Source organism: Polistes canadensis, unplaced genomic scaffold (genome assembly GCF_001313835.1).
Source record: "Polistes canadensis isolate GaletaPanama2010 unplaced genomic scaffold, ASM131383v1 scaffold_58, whole genome shotgun sequence".
NCBI classification, from domain to species: Eukaryota; Metazoa; Arthropoda; class Insecta; order Hymenoptera; family Vespidae; genus Polistes; species Polistes canadensis.
This window is the reverse complement of record NW_014569605.1, coordinates 665559-683639: the sequence shown is the minus strand read 5'-3', so window position 1 is coordinate 683639 and position 18081 is coordinate 665559. Positions and strand designations below refer to the sequence as shown.

General features: G+C 36.7%; 1 protein-coding gene across 3 annotated transcripts in view; it reads left to right on the top strand.

The window, feature by feature from the left end:
- Window positions 1-10600: 10600 nt before the first annotated feature.
- LOC106785887 (transducin-like enhancer protein 4) overlaps window positions 10601-18081 on the top strand; it is a 42937-nt gene continuing 35456 nt past the window's right edge. For all 3 annotated transcript variants that reach the window (XM_014746692.1, XM_014746694.1, XM_014746693.1), the window contains exon 1: window positions 10601-11211. In XM_014746692.1, the coding sequence (XP_014602178.1) occupies window positions 11149-11211 (63 nt within the window). In that variant the 5' untranslated portion in view covers window positions 10601-11148. The remainder of the gene's footprint in view (window positions 11212-18081) is intronic.

Here is an 18081-nt window from a genome sequence, read left to right as displayed (position 1 = left end):
ATATAAAAAAAATACAATAATTTTGTGTGTTATATATATGCGTTTATTACACGAATATTAAATCTCATTTTTTATGGTGTCCCATGAAAAAATTATTTGCGTGACCGATGATGAGTCTTATATCTCTTGTATATATATATATACATATAGTAAAAAAATAATTAAAAAGTATTTTTATCATATGTAATATATATATATATATATATATATTAGCATATATATATATATTAGAGGGACCATAAAGTAATCTCGTTTTTTACATTAAATTCAAACACGGCTTTAAAGTACACAATGAGCTGATAAATGATAAACAAATATTGACATCCACAGAAACGATATTATTTTCCGGTGCCCCTAATAAATATGTATACATATATATAAAAGAAAAAAATTATGAAGTAAAAGTATAATAAATTTATTTAAAAACATTGCGAAAAAAAAAGAAAATATTCGACGATCAATGAATTCATATCTATTTAGGACATCTACTTCCTCATAAACCTTTTGGGACCACGAAGTTTCACTAATCCTAAAACATAAATGAAGTATATAAAGTAAAACATTCTAAAACTATTTTCTAGCAACTATTAGTCTTTATATATTCTAACAATATGTATAAGTGAAATGTTAGAAAAATAATGAAAGTATTTAGTTACTTAGATTTTGAAAAATTCCATTCTAGAAAATGCATCTTTTTTTCTTTTTTCTTTCTAATCAATTAATTTCTTCGTTTTTTCGTTAGAATAAGAATAGAAATCTTGTAGTGTTTGCTAGATAGTACAAGAATAAGATCGCAGATGGCACGATTGGGTCTTCTTTCTACACAGATAACTTTAGTGAAACTGCAAAAATATATTATTCTCGTATCTTATTACATTTTATTTTAAATGAAAATTTTAATATATATTAAAATAACATATAAATGCATATCTGTTTTTTTGCTTAGTGCATTCACATTTTCTAATTTAATCTCATTATCCTCGCGTGCTACCATCACTTTCACTTTTGCAAGTAACGTTCATCCAATGAAAATATAATGATAATCTTATAAAAAGATTGACCAAATTTCCGAATAATTAGATAAAATATATATTTTGAGCTCGTAAGTTCGTTCGGTCGGTAAAATATGTACTACATCGTAGAAAATAAATGTGTAAAAGTGTAACCTGAGTATTGGTAGGGTTTAACGGTGAGACTCTAAATCACAATCGGCCATATTGGATCGTAAGTCACGCGAAACAAAAGTCGTTAAACGAATTACCATTGATGTTAACGAAATTAAACACCCTTGATATGAAAAGCTGTCCTCCCCATCCTTTTCTATCCTATTCCGTGTTATCGCTGGACGACACGTTGATGCATGGAACGATAACGAGATATATTTCTCGTAAAACGAGCGAATCAACGACGCGCGAATGCCAATGTTCGTTTGCGGAAGGCTACAACTTTTAAAATATCAAATCAAGTCTTATCTATTCTCTTTATAGAGTAATCAAACAATTTTTTTCTAAGTAATTATATTCTTTGTATGTTCTAATCTATTCGAGGAAAATAATATATCAAGATATACGCGCGCAAAAAAAAAAATGAACTTAACACAATGATTATGAAAATGATCTAAATCATGTAGATATATATTTCCTTGCGAAATAATGTGACATTTGGACAAATACAGGGAAAATAAGTACGTGTAAATTTATTCTTGAAAGATAATTTTTTCATGTAATTATACGTGTGAAAAATAAAATACCTAAGCGAAATGTTTGACTTATTGTCAAACTACTTTCATAATTACTAGGCTCAAATACATATACCATATGCATACCATGTTCATGTACGTGCGGGTACGTGCAAATAGGTCTATATGTATGTATATATATTTGTGAGCGATCGGACGCGCGATTTTTCGAATATTTCGTGAAAATCGAATGACCGTGATGGTAAGCCGAAGCGCTCATGGCGCATTCGTAAATACGAGCGTAACGGTATAAAATCGGTAGGCGTGTTGGTTACAGGAGGCGAGTTTCAAGCGGACCCGACTCTCTAACGGCCAACGTGGCACGATTGTTTCTCGCTTTTTGCCAACGCTTTATTTTTCAACCAAGTCGACCGAACTCGAAACGCGTAATAGTCGAATTCACGCGACGCGCTATTTCGTTGTTTTGTTTGAATTGTCCTCGGACGACACCTATCCTCTCTTCCGCATCGTTATTTTATTTCTCAACGTTGACCCCACCCCTCACACTTTTCTAATTCTTTCATGCTCGACTAATAACTGTGTTTTCATTTCTTCAACACGATTTCACACATCGTGTTCTACACATTTCCTTTAAAAACTTTAAAACTACATATACAATGACTATACTTCATTTAAGCAAATAGTTAAGAAAATAATACGTCTTTCAGATTTATTTCTTCATTTTTTAAAATGGTCATTTTGTATTTTTTGCTTGTGAATTGAAATTCTAGTGAAAATTGTTTTCAAAAGTAATAATACATATGTCTTTATAATTTATAATAAATATTTTATAAAGCTTTCTATTTTTAATAAAACAAACAAACGTTACTTGATTTATTTGTTATTACGAAACAATTTCTGATGTTTCCTTTATTTTTTCAAAAAAAAAAAAAAATAAAAAAATAAAAGAAAAAAAAAAACAAGGCAAAAAAAGAAATATAGTCCCACCGTATCTGTATATATACAGTAATTAAATTGAATGAAAAGTTAAAAGATTTTTTTAGGTCACTTTTCAAGTGTTTATCTTTGAACGATTTGCAGAAGTAGTAATTTTTTTAAAAGTCGTTTGAAAAAAATTCAAGCGAAAAAAAGTGTCAATCGAAAAAAAACCGTCGCCGCCGATCGAAAAAAATTGTCGACCGAGAAAAAACTCGTCGATTGAGAAAAAACACGTTGACGGAGAAAAAACTAAATACTTTTTTATGAATAAGCGGAAAGAAAGAAAGAAAGAAAGAAAGAAAGAAAGATAAAAAAGAACGACCGTTTACTTTGCTTTGTCTCGTACCTGTATCTAGAACACGTTTACAATTTTTTATCTGCTACAGGTTCATATATACACGATGACCGTCGGTTCTTGTGAAATAAAAAGGACAGCAATAAAAAAAGAAATAAAGAATGAAAGAAGAAATGAGAAAGAGAGAGAGAAAGAGAGAGAGAGAGAGAGAGAAAGAGAGAGAGAGAGAGAGAGAGAATGGGAGAAAAGAGTTTTCGGAAGTCACGAGGGATCGAAAGGCGGTGTGGTATTAATTGGTCGAAGAAGGAGAGTTTGGATCTGTAAGTGGCTGGGTGCCGCTATCCCGTCGAACATTTTCTTTTCTTTTGATTCGTTTTTTTTCTCTTCGCGGTTCGTGCTACGGAAACGTTCGTTCGTCGTTTCGCGTCGTCTTCTCTCTTCCTTGTCTCGCTTACGAGGAGAGGAGATTCCCTCCTTCGGCGTTTCTCAACGTGCAGGATCTCCCCGCATTGAAAAGAGAGAGCAAGAGAAAGATAGAGAAAGAGAGAAAGAGAGAGAGAGAGAGAGAGAGAGAGAGAGAAAGAGAAAGAGATGAGAAAAAGAAGAAGGTATAGCCACCTTGCTCTCGGTTATAACCGCGTCTATGTGCGCACAGTACACGAGTCCACACAGCGTAGGAAAGGCACATAATAAAGGTCGTAGAGCTTGGTAGTGAGCAAGAGAGAAGAGAGAAGAGAGAGAGAGTCGGAGTAAGATAGACAAAGAGAGAAAGAGATAAAGAGAAAGAGAGATAGATGTAGAAGAAGACGGTAAGAGTCCGCGCGGAGTGAACGAGCAGCCGTTTGGGTAGCGATTGGAGCGCCCTCGTTGGTCGACTGGCTCGTCTTCTTCTGGCAGGATTGGCCTTTTTCACTGTCGACGACGCCTCTTTATTCGTGTTTGGGCGTTGCCCAGGACTTTTTCCCGTGCCGAGGTTGGTCGTGCGAACGAACAAGCGATTCTTATAGGCCGATCATCGGACGATGCTTTTGCCCGGAGACGAGAACTAGACGACTCCGCGTTTCTCCGCGCGGACAAACGTTCGGGGCCGAGGTTAAGACGCCTTGGCAATCAAGTAGAACTTCGCCCAAGCAGACTCGCTCTTCTCTTCTCTTCTCTACTCTTCTGTATTCTACTCTACTCTACTCACTCTACTCTACTCTACTCTACTCTACTTTACTCTACTCTACTTTACTCTACTGTACTCTACTCTACTCTACTCTACTCTACTCATCTCTACTGTACTCTACTCTACTATACTATACTCTACTATACTCTACTATACTCTACTTTATTATACTATACTCTACTCTACTCTACTTTACTATATATATATATATACTATACTCAACTATACTCAACTATACTCTACTTTATTATACTATACTCTACTATACTCTACTCTCTCTGCTCCACTCTTCTCTTCTATTAGTGGTGATGGTGGTTATCGAAACGGGGGTGAACCAGAGCCACACAAAGGACGGAGATAGACTAGGAGAGTGAATCAGAGAGAAAGAGAAAAAGAGAGAGAGAGAGAGAGAGACTGGATATATGTCGAAGGCAGCCATATTTAGAGAAGGAAATCAGTGAAGAGCATTTCACACCGTGTACCAGCTTCCTCTGCTTCGCCTGTCTTCGTTTCGTCTTCGTTCCTTCGTCTTCTTCTTCGAGAGCGCATCTCTTCTTGCCTCTCGATTTCCCGACTACGTTGCAACTCTTTTCTTCCTCCTTCTTCCTCCTTTTCTATTCTGACGGATGGGAAAAAGTGAGCGGTTTTCCGTTTACTCTCTTGCGGCCCGTTTCCACGCCGCTGGGAAATTATACTCCCCGTCGATAGATAGTACGAGGAGATCTACTATCTAGCCTCCTCTCTCACTAAAAGTCCAATCAAATTGACGAAGGTGCGCAAAGCTTATTCGCTCCGAACATACTGGTTTTTTGCTTACGTCCAAACGGCCTTCGTTTTTTCCTCCATTTTGTTCTTTTTCCTTTTCAACATTCTTTTTTTAACCAAGATAGGAGGATAGTCTCGGATATTCGAAATTCTTGCGCCTCCGTAAATTTGATCTTTCATCGATCAGCCATTTTGTTTTCTCTCTTGTTTATATGCTTTAGCGAATTTACCCTCGCCGATTTTTTTATCTTTATTTTTCTTCTTCCTTTTTTTTTTTTTTTTTTTTTTTTTACCACTATTGTATCCCTTTTCTATCCTCCCCCTCCACTGGATAAGAAATCATTTCAAAACATCTTATATGATATAAAACATCATCTCACAAATACGAATGAAGTAAATCAAAATAATCAAGTAATCAATTTGTTTCTACTATCTTCAAACTAATTTTAACAATTTTTAAATAACGGAAGAACGAAAATAAAATATATAGGTATGTGAGAATAAATATATTTTTATAAAAAGTACCAGTCATTTTCAATAACTCTACGCGAGAAACAACACACACACACACACATATGTATATACATATAACAAAAATTTGAATATATATATATTTTTTATTTTTTTCAGAGAGAGTTTGCATTTGTCGAGAAAAATTTGTCAAACTAACCTGTGCACACACGCACGTAACACGGTGATACGATGGATGAGAAGAAGAGTGCAGAAAGAGAAAAAGAGAGAGAGGAATATAATCACGAGGCTCGAATCCGGCCAAGCGTTCGGAGCTGGATAGTAGAACTTTTCGAGCGCTTTTTTACCACCATCGTCGTCGTCGTCGTCGTCGTCGTCGTCGTCGTCATCACTATCGTCCTTCTCTTCCCTTTTTCTCTCCCTTTTCCTCTCCCTTTTCCTCTTTCTCTATTTCGTTCTCTTCGTTACCGTCAACGACGAAGCGTCGCTCGAGGCTCGAGAGCTTTTTCTGCATCGCGCCTTCGCGGTACGTAATGTCATTTCGCCCCGCTTCGATGCAACGACGAAAACCCTCGTTCTCGGCTTCCACCAACGTTCCACCTTCCTTTTTTCCCCCTTTCTTATAATGCTTTCTACCTCTCTCTCTCTCTCTCTCTCTCTCTCACTCTCGTTCGTTCTTTTATATTACACTCACCGCTACGGTAGAGCGCCCTGTTAAGAGTTTACCGCATGGCAACGTATTTTTTTCGATACACGACATATACTACTACTACTATTACTACTACTACGTTCCTGGGAGTACAGTTCCAAGCCTCCGTTTATCATCCTTGGACTCATCCCCAAGCATTTCTTTCTCTATTTTTTTTTTCTTTTTTTTCTATTTTGTTTTTTTCCTTTTCAGGAAAATGTTAAGAAAATATAACAAGCAAAAAAGTATGATTTATTTACAAATTATAAGATCTATCCGTTTAGTATCATTAATAAGTCGACCAGCACATAAGCTCGATAAATTGTCAAGGAAATGTTAAAAGAGGACTAACAGATAAAAGAATATTTTTATTATCGACTCTTTCCTCCTTCTGATAAAAAGAATATTGAGAGAAAGGGTTAACGAGATTTGTTCCGCAAAAGCAACTTTAGAGAGATAGTACGATTCGACTGACTCTACTCGATACAACATATCGGATCGTTTCTCTCCATGAGTTTTCCATCCGTCCTGCTGGAAGGCTAACGAACTATCGATGATTAATCGTCAAAGCTACCGACCGATATTCCTACTACACGTGTATTATCCATGTAGAGAAAGAGGGAAAGAGAGATAGAGAGAGAGAGAGAGAGAGAAAACCCGACAGAGATAGAGATTCTCTCTTTCTTTCTCTCTGTTCACGTTTAAAGATTTTCTTTCTGTTATTTCTACTATTCCTTTCTATAGAGATATCATTGTGTTGGCACGATCTTTCTATCGAATCTAATGACTTTTCATTCACACTTTGATATATCATATGTCTCTTACGCATACAATTACGATCCACACTTATTTACCAAGTTTATTACATGGATATATAAATATATATAGAACAAATATTAAATTATAAATATAATTCTTATCGATCAAGATCGGATATTTATCTTCTTTTAATCTTTCTTTAATATTTAAAGATAAACCTAACCGCCTATTGTTCAATCAGATACAAGGAATATATGTATATGTCATTACATTGATGGCGGAATCTAACTGAACAGTTTTAAGAACAAAAAGTTAGAAAAGAAGTTTCTGGAAATAACCTCGAGAGTCCCCGTTTTACGATTAAATTCATTCCGATCGATCTATAACATACACAAGGTAACGTGTAATCTAGTACACTGTTATATTATATAGTATACCACCTATCAAAAATTCACGAGAGCTTCTCGTCCTACTTCGTGAACGATTACATCTAGACCACTTGTAAATGATGCGAATGGTGTTTTTCAAGTATATTTTTATCTTAACGAGTAGACAAAAATTTGAAATGCGATTAGAATGAAAAGGTTTCTTTGATAAAAAAAGTTAATTTAGAAAATGTGAAAACAAACAGAAAGGTAGATACGTAATAAGTATATATTAAACTTATTGTTAGCAAACACGCGTTATCTTAATACGTTGTATTCTTATTAGATGGAGGAATTTTTGTTCGTTCGGTTGGTAAATTATCGAGGAAGATCTACGTGGGCGCAAACACGTTCAAATACAATCCTGACGTCTCTGTAACGCGAAACGCTTTCGCCGGATATCGAGCGGACGTGTACCTACCACGCACCGATTGATGGCCGAGCCAATTGGCAGCCGAGCACTTGGCAAGAATGATGCAATTAACCAATAAACACGCTTTCCAACAAGGCAACTGCACAAATGTACTCCTATGTGTACGTATTGTATCTATGTGTATGGATGGGAGAGCACGGTACTGCTCACAATGACGATACCAATGACGCGCCACCCTACAAACGTATATACACCCATTCTCTTCCAACACATTCTACTATCTACATATGCGTATACAAACAGTAATACATATATACCTAGCCTATAACATATTCCTACTACTGCCGAGATGAACTTCATACGTTTACCACGTTTCGTCGGTCCATCGAGTTTGCCTCGTGACGACGATTCCGTTTACATTCAATGGCCTTACCGAACGAATTCATCCTTTCCAAAGTTTCTATCTGACATTCGAGAGATTTTCACAATTGTTTCCAGTCATTTTATTTTTCTTTTTTCGAATCTTCTTCAAACAAAAATTCGAACATCTGGAAAAATTCAATATTATTCTATTACCAAAATATAACTCTGCCAAGAAGAATATTTCTGTTAACAATTTCTATTTCTTTCTTCTTCTTTTTTATTTTTCTCTCATCGCTTCTACTGTAACCGCAAAATATCGAAATTTCGCTCAAATGAACTTTGCCAAAGCGACTGGATAACCGGGTCGATATGCATGAGGCTATCAAAAATGTCACGTAATCTTTTAACATTTCTGTTCCAACTTTTAAGATAGCACGGAGATATATAAATGAAATTTTTGGTGTGTTAGTGTAAAACGATCCTTGAAATAATGTTTAGCAAAATATCGTTTATTGAGATTAAAGAAAGACATATTGCAAAATCTTTTGTATTTTCTTGATGATTTATCACGTGTATCAGAAATCTATCCTGTAGGCTCTTAAAGAACGGATAAAGATCCGTAGTGTTGTATTATTTTGCAGAGTGAATTACTAACGTAAATAGTCGATGACTAGAAACGATCTACTCGAACGATGATATATTGAGAAGTCGTTCGTTCGGAAGTCAACAATCCGATAACTCTTATCTTTCTTTTAATACTTTGTCTATACGTGTGTGTATATACATATGTACGAGGTATGTATATATGTAAGTACAATATATCTGATAGGGATAAAATAATTCTTTCAAAGCTTTTTATCCGCGCTACGAGTACGATACGTCGATAAGTCGTGGGAGAGATATCGAGGAAGAATTTACGTGACGATAGAGCTTCGACAGACGGCGATATTTTTCTACTACGATATAAAACGATCATCATCGTCATCTCTGTCGCCCTTGGTGTTGTTTTCCTTGAGTACTACCTATCATTAAGTTTGCAATATGCTTGCGAATTTTATAAACTTACGTGGTCTTTTAAAACATTATTTCCTATCTATTTCAAGTACAACACAATATTAGTACTATTCGATTTAATAATGATAAATAATTTAATTAATCTATGATATTCTGTCTTTTCGTATGATTCTGGCGACATTGTCAAACAAATTTGTCGAACATAGTATAATGATAAATAAATGTTTTTTCAATGCAAGGTCGTTTTAAACGTTATTTTGTTGTAGACTCTTTTGCACGTGGCTAATTATAAGATAAAAGTAGGTAAACGCGATAAGGACTTAACTATTATTGTATACAACTTTACAAGAAACATACACATACATATATACATAGGTACACACAGAGAATGTTTTTCCGTAGAAGCGTGGAATTTTTTAAAAAGCTCGATATATGGTGAGTACGTTCCTCGGTTAAATTTAGAACGACAAGACGAGTATTTTAGCTTGCTTGGTTGCGTTTGCCTTCTTCTCTTTCGTAGTAGTAGCAGCAGCAGCAGCAGCACCACCACCACACCACCACTACCACTACCACGAAATAGCTGGCAAGATTAAGTATCACCGTGTCGAGCGCAAGAAAGGGCAGAGTGATAATAACTGTTTGTTGAGGGTCGAGAGGAAAGGTCGTCGAAGGTTGCACCGTACCCGAAGAAAAAGAATGAGAAGAGGGTTGAATTACATTCTCTGTAGTAGTGTCGTATATGCGGGTAAACTCCTAACGTAGAGATACGCGTGTTCTTTGTGAAAGAAACAAGAGACTAGGAAACGGGGTTGAAAAAGAGAAGAAGAAGGAGGAAGAGTCGCGGTCGTTAGCGAGACAACGAGAAGGGTGAGTGAAAGTTGCGAGAAGTCGAGGATGAAAACGGTTGGCCGCCTGTAAGAAGAGCGAAAATGAAAACGTGCCAACCAGACTGCTGCAGGCTGATACGGACCAGAGAGAGATCCTAACTTGAATAAGGAAGATTCGTCAGCTTGAACGAGATAGATTCGAGCGTGGAAAAGGGCGAACGCGCCAATGGAATGACGAATTACTTCTTTTCCTGAAGGGGAAAGGAAAACGAAAGGGGACTTAGAAAGAAACGGATTTCCTTTTATTTTGACGTTCAATCCATTCTTGAAGGGAAGAGAAATACGTAATGAGATAGATTGGTATTAATTTTATAGGACAAGAAAGAGTTAACAAAAATATTGATAGATTTTTATTTTTTTTTATATTATTTATATTTAAATTTATATAAAAAATGTATACCTAAACTCAAGTCTAATTATAATAATACCTAAATCTATAAGGGGATATAATAAAAATGTAGCGAAGGAAGTCTAGAAATAGAGAGATGAAGAGAGAGAGAGAGAGAAAGAGGAATAAAAAGGAAAGCGTAGGGGACTCGGAAGAAACGATTCATGTCTGGGTAAGGTTAGGGAGAGAGTGGTAATGTTGAAAGAGAGAGGCAGGAATAAGCTCGAGACCACGTGGTGCGACGGCGAGTGAGTGGAGGGGATGAGAGCGCCGCGGTGGTGGGGACAAGCTTCTCGAGTCTGCGGTTGATTAGTTGATACCCGTCCGCCGTGGAGGATAGGTCGTTGTTTGGTCGTATTTTTCTGCGCGGTAATAATTTCTCACGCGAGTTCAAATGTGCATAGTGTTTATCTAAAAGTGATCGTTCGTATTTAACAGTTTATTTTCGTCCGATCGGATAATTGAACGAAACAAAATAGTTTAAAACGAAGCTTATTTTTGGTGAATAATTGCAGTGAATTTTGATGTGAGAGTGTGAGGACGGGAGTATCGTAGTGAAATAAATAAAATAAAAAAGGAAGCAAGAGAGAAGAGAGTGCGTGCGCGATCGAGCGTTTAGAAAAGCGCAAAGCGAGGAAGTAACACGCAACGTTACACACGTCCGCGTTATTATTTTTTCTTATTATCTTAATCTTAGTGAGTAATTGTGCATACATGCTATGATCTGGGATATAACTGGATATACTTGAGGAGGATAGAACGGTGATATAAGAAGAGAAAAAAAGGATAGCGAGGAGCGACGGCAACGAGGTGGAGGCATCACCAGGGAAGGCCGCGGCCTCGTCCTACCCTCTTGGAGGAATTCTCGCCACAAGATGTACCCCAGTGCTGGCATAAATGCGGCAGCTGTGGCCGTGGCAGCTGCGGCACGACACCCGGTAAGTACAACTACTTTAAATTTACTTTGCCTGCCGCCTTCTTTCCCTCTTTTTTTCTTTGTCTTTTACGATCATCGATTATATTGTTTTCCGACGATTTTTTATATCAAGATAAAATTTTAAGAATACGTTCTCTATGTAAGAATATTGTTACGAGTCCATATGCATGAAATTTTGTCCTGATAATTTTATTATATAATTTTATTTCCGTATATATTTTGGTATACGTGAATTTGGGTAGTAAACCGCATACGATGACGACTAGCATAATATTAACGGTATGCCATATTTTGTTCATACATTTCGGTGTGTTCCCATCGACTGAAATAAAATAAAGAAAAGATAATCGTTCTTATCTTTAGTTTTAACATCGTGCGAAATACTACTTACGTAAAGTTGCTGTACAGGTGGCTCCTTGAAAATCCATAGCGCATGAGATAGAAGGAAGGCTATTTCGTTAAGAAATTTACGAGCCCGTCGGCTAATAACTCTCGTCTCTATCGTACGAGAGCGCGAGCTCGATGATTAGCTAAACCGTTATAAACTTAAGCAATATATCTTCCGTAATACGTATGTCGCACTTTCAAAGCCGAGATTGTCGTCGTCATCATCTTCGTCCTCGTCGTCGTCGTCGTTGTGTCGTCGTTGTCAGGAGAAGCAAAATGGTTCGTACTTTCTAAAATATCTGTTCGTTTCTGCCGACTCAAGAATGAACGATTTGATTCAACGAATCTTTTTGTTAAACATTAAATCATTTATTCTTGGCAGAGCTATGTGTATACTTACTTAACTACTTATCTATGAATAGAAAGGAAGTTTTATTACCGTGAAAATGCTTAGACGTATTCAATCATTTTTAGATTTTGTCTGATCCGTCGGTTAGGATTAAGCTCCTCTAAATATGTAATTCAGGTAGTAATCTTTCACTTTTGTCAACAACAGTAACAATATAGATAATTATTTTTCCTGTCGCTTGTTACTTACTTACAATGTTTATATATAAACAGAAAATTCAATAGAAAAAAAAGAAGAAAAAAAGGAAAAAAAAAAGAAACTAATATGAAAGATGGATAATAAGAAAAATATTATTTTTCGTCCTTAGCACACACATATCAAATGGAAAAAGGAAGATGAGAAAAAAGGAAAAAAGGTTGAGAATATTAGGTAGGTAGTAGTAGGGTCTGGATATATATTGAGGCCAGTTACAAAGCGTCTAGCTCATGACCGCTTCTCTCGACTAATATCCAGCGATTATCGATACAAAGCAACCGTGAAAGTATCCTCGGCGTGTTCTACTCGGGATCGCAACGTTCTGCTTCGTAGTCTGTGGTTTCTTCCTCGGTATACCGCCTCGTCGAGCATAGAGATTACAAACGGAATTTAAGCCCTCCTCCTCCAACGGCCAATTTACGTCTACACGAAGGAACGAAGCGCGTGCACATAGACCGACAGTGTCTTCTTACAGAGCACAGTCATTAACTTGAAATCATTTTATCTAGATCCTCCTTTTTTTGCCCTTTTATTTAAAGATATATCAAATCTATAATATTTTTTTTTTCTTTTCTATTTTTACAAGGATAAACTAATAATTTGGATACACTTTTGTATGCTGGTCGGTTGCATTGTCAAGTTTTCAGTTACTATTTCAACAATGCCCCGAAATTTTACGATATATTTATTTTTGCCCATGGCAGGTAAGGAAACATGGATAATAATAAAATACTATGGATAATAATAAAATTTGACCGATCACGAAACTAATGCATAAACGCTTGACAGTGCAGACAATACAAAGAGATACCGTTTTTTTCATGTAAATAATTATTGATTGAACTTCCTATTCTTTTCTTCTTTTTTTTTTTTACGCCGCTTTGAAAAAACTAGTAGATGTTTATCGAAAAAAGAACACAAACGTCTTTTTTTATATTTAGAAATAAATTCTTAGGATTACTGATTAATCTTGGAATTCTTTTTTTTCTGTTTCTTTTTTTTTTTTTGGTAAAACAAACTCGTAAATAGATTTTAGACTAGACGTAGCACTAAATCGAATATCGAACGTCGTAAAACGATGGGATCGTTCTCGCATACTCCCGTCTATCGGCGTTGAGGCGTAAAACTATCTCCACGCTTCGCGAAGCATTTAACGTTGTGGGTCCTTTCGAACGGGTCACTACACGATCGTATATCATCTAGTATGATGAACGTTGCTTCATTTCAGGGAAGACGAAAAAAAAGAAAAGATCGTTAAGAAATTATCTACGAGTTGCATCTTTATACCTGGACCCTAATCACTTTGTCTTTGTCGAGGAAGGAATGGTTTCAAATTTACGAATCATTTTTCCAAAAGTTAATCATTGAGAAAAAAATGCAGACAATGCTGAAATTTTTGTCTCCAAATTGACGAATAATTGTTAAATATTTTTTTTTCAATAAATGGTCGGTATATATACAAATAAATATCAGGTCAGTCCAGAAGTTCGTGCGCATTACGCTATTTATAAATTTCGCAAAAAATGTGCACGAACTTTTGGACTGACTCGATATTAATGTAAGTGTTAGTATAAAATCGTTTTCTTTGTTACTAAACAATATTGTTTAATTTATTTTATTTTTATTAATCGGTATAAAATACTATTTATTTAAAGAAAAAGAAAAAAAAAAAAAATACAGATAAAAAATATTGACGAAGCGACGACTCTATAAATTTCGGTTCTCTCATCTAAACTTCTATTAAAAACTTTCTCTCTTTAGATTGAATTCTCAAGCAAATTTTTGTCAAAAATAAAGCTGATTCACTCCGTAAATATTTCATTGACAATAAGAGTAAAATGCGACACGAATATGAGGAAAATTTTCTTTTTCTTTTTTTCTTCTTTTCCTTTTTTTTTCTTTTTCTTTTCTGATTTTTTCTTTTCTTGTTTTTACACACAGTAAGTTCTTTCTTATTCTCTTTCGAGTTCGATGGCCGTTAGTTTATGTTTCCTTCAAGCGTAACGTTTCAAAATCAAAGCAGGAGGGATAGCCGGTCCGAACGAAAGCGCGAATGATGAGAAGAAGAAGAGATGACGGGGAGAAGAGAGCGAGGGAAAGGGAAAGAGGAATATAGACAGTATTGTCAGAGCGGAAACTACACAACCTCCCTTCCCCACCTGCCCCCCCCCCACTATCGATGTCATACCGTTGAAATAAAAACGTCGATCCGGCAAATATTGACGATTTTTCGTGCGGCACATAGGATGTCTAGAAAGAGACGGACAGACAGAAGCAACGAACGCGAACACACACAGAACGATTCTTTTTTTTTTTTTTTTCTTTTTTTTATATAGATCGTTAGGTATTATGTACCAACGAATTCATCGTGCGTATTTATTTTCTCTTTCCACGCGTTATAATATTTTTTTCTTTTTCTTTCTTCTTCGTTTTAGTTTAAAAAAAAAAACTCACGTTCACAGCGACCGATCTCTCCTTCACCAACGCACTCGAATCTTTTTTCCTCATTGATCGAGCCGAAAAAGAAAGAGTGCGCGCGTGTTTTCCGATTTTTTCCCCCCTTCTACTACGTCATACGTTTCCATAGCGCGTATAAAAGGACTCGACACGACTAACGAACGAGATCGAACTAAGCGAGTTTTCATTTTTTTTTTCTTTTTCATTTCGTCTTTTCGAAACACATAAGAGAAAATAAGTTCATATATAGTATGTATATAGTATATATATTATATATACACGATTAGAGAGAGAGAGAGTTGCATATATGCAAGATTGGATTAGAATGTAGGTACAGTATGTATGCATGTAAATATATAACTATGTATAGGTGTGTGCATAATCAAGGGTGAAGAAAAAGCAAGAACGAGGCGACAACGAGCGACGAGGCCGATGACGGAAAAATATTTGGCTGGCGGGCAAATTTTTATTCGACCATAAACAGCAGCAGCATCCCCCTATGGGAATGGATGAGAGAGAAAGAGAGAAAATATATGTATAGGTCGTGAACGAGGTTCACACGATAACAGCATCCCCTTCTAGTACCCCTGGTGTATCCGCAATTACGTTATATCCGTGGATCGCGTTGCGCGTCACCGCATATACAAACGCTGTAGATGAACGATTACCCGTCTCTCTCTTTTTCTCTCTGTTTTATGTATATATATATATGTGTGTGTGTGTGACACTAAAGCAAGAGATATAGAGTATAGACGGATGACTGGATAGATAAATAAATAAATAAATAACTAAAAAAAAGGATACATAGATAGAGATAGCACGGAGGAGACAGATTTTAAATTTGATTCTGTCGCGTGATATATTTCAAAATGGCGGCAGCCCACTTTCGATCTATTCAGCTAGTATATGTATATATATATGTATTATATACTATATACTTTTGCCGATCGACAAAATCGTTTGCGTGTACTCCGTCCATCCAGGATAAAAGCATTGTCGTCGTCGTCGTCGTCGTCGTCGTCGTCGTCGTCGTCGTCGTCGTCGTCGTCGTTGTGTCATCGTCGAGATATGTCGACGAGAAATGTGAATTATTTCATTACAGATAAAACCATTTTTAGTCTTCTCTCTCTTTTTTTTTGTTTTTTTTTTCATTTCTTCATTTTGTCATTATTATTATCATTATTTTTTTTCAACAAGATGGTGCCTGTGTGATTATAAATATGCAATAGAATATTTCGAAGTCTTGTTTTTGAAACATTTTTACAGATTTATCCGTTAATTCCATTAACTCGCTCGAAAGCTTGTAAAATTGACAGTGTTCTTTGGTAGGGTGGAGAGTTATGCCACCGGTTTAGCTTTGAACACGATTGGGGAAAGAGTGTTGTAGGGGTGGCGATCGTTGGTGATGGTGGTTGATGGTGGTGGCGATGGTGGTGACGACGACGACGACGACTCGAGTCGAAACGGACACGAGGGAAAGCGCAGGCAGGGTGGTGCATTGTTGACAAGTGCCTCCAGTGTAAACACAGGTGCACGCTCTTTGGAATAAAAAATGACCCGACTATACGATCAGCTTCGACATAGTTCGCCATATTTGCTCGCCAATGTCATCGCGTTCCTCCGTTTGTTTGACCTATCGTTACTCGCTTTTTTCTCCGCCTTTTCCACTCTCTCTCTCTCCCCCTCTCTGTTTCTCTTGTATTCCTCATCTCCATATATTTTGGTTCTTTTGTCGTCGTCGTCGTTGTCGTCGTCGAACAGATGATTCTATTTAATTACATTCGTTAGGAGAAAATTTGGAACATTTATTTATCCTGTTTGATATTTCGATGGACAAAAAAAAAATACACAAGTATATATGTACCATTTCGTGCACCATCGATTTCGAGTGAGCTATTTGAAAAAAATCAAGTCGTCGTGGATAGATGTATACATATATACATGTGTGCGCGTGTGTGTGATATCTACATGCGGGACTACGACGATTCCACGTTTCGAGTAATTTCGAACGCGATGAAACGAGGATGGAAAAGCATAGCGGCACGGAACTGGCACGTGCAAACATTCCCGACGGTGAGATAACATACCGAAACGCGATCTTCTCGCTTCGACGAAATTGGCACGATAATTGAAGGACCAAGAGGGAGAGAGAGATAGTAGTAGAAAGAGAGGGAGAGATATTTCCGGTGCTTAGAAAAGTACATAAAGTAGTAGAAAAAGGGTGGCATCGAGTGAAGCTCGTAATTGTTCGTTCGGTGATTCATATTACTGATAAAATAGGAAGAAGAAGACAAACATATGTATGCATGGATATATATGTAGTACGTATGGATATATATATGGTACGTATGTATGATTGGTGAAATGAGAGAAAGATAGAAATAGAGAGTAGTAGATGATGGAGAGGAGAGAATCGGAGAGCAGCACGGTAGAGAATATAATCGGTAGGATCAGGACGAAATTGAAATCGAGAAAGGATAGATAGAGAGAGAGAGAGATGAAAGCAATGCAGGTGGATGGTTGAAAGTGTGAGGGAGCGTAGAGGAAACAGCATCGTGGTTTCACGAGAGAGAAAGAGAGAGAATCGCACGAAATTCGAGGCCCGCGCGCGGCCGCAAGCTTCCGCACGAGACCGCAATATGCATTGTTAATTACACGGGATGAATCGTACCGCGGAATGAAGCGAAGCGCGTCGCACGTAATCGTCGGCTATTGTAAATCTCGCGTACGTGAAAATAGCCGCGTCGTTGCGATCTCCAACGGAGATCATCGACTATAACCCAGCCCTCCCCCTGCCCCCTGCCCTCCCCCTGCCCCCTGCCCTCCCCCTCGCCCTTCCCTCTAGTTGACAATATGCTTTGTTCAAAAACCTCTGTTCCCCGTTTTATCCATTTCATAGGGAATAGTTTATTTGTCAATTTTTATTTATTTTTGTTTTGTTTTAGCTAGTAATAATACCCACCAAAATTTTCTTTCTTGCCATATAAAATAACATAAGAAAATAAAAGATATTAATTATTAACGTATAGCTAATAAGTTAATTTTAATCTTTTTCCTGTAGATAATGATTTCGTTCGCAAAATATATTATTAAGAAGACGGTCAATATATATCATCGGTTATTTTTTTCTTATTTTTAGAACGAAGTGAAATCTTTGCGATATTTTAAAGATCGATAGCAGTTTCCTTCGTTACCACGATTTTTAATTGAAGTATATAATATAACACTGACATACACATATAAGAATATAAAAACACTATTTTGAGTGTGTTGTGTGGTGCTGCTCGAATAAATTGTCGAGTGTAACGAGAAGAAGTAGAAAAAGAAAAGAATGATCGTTTAGAAGCGATCTCGAATCACCGCAGCTCGTTAATCTCTAGACGAATAAATGGCGATAACGATCGTTGTTCGACGATGATAAAC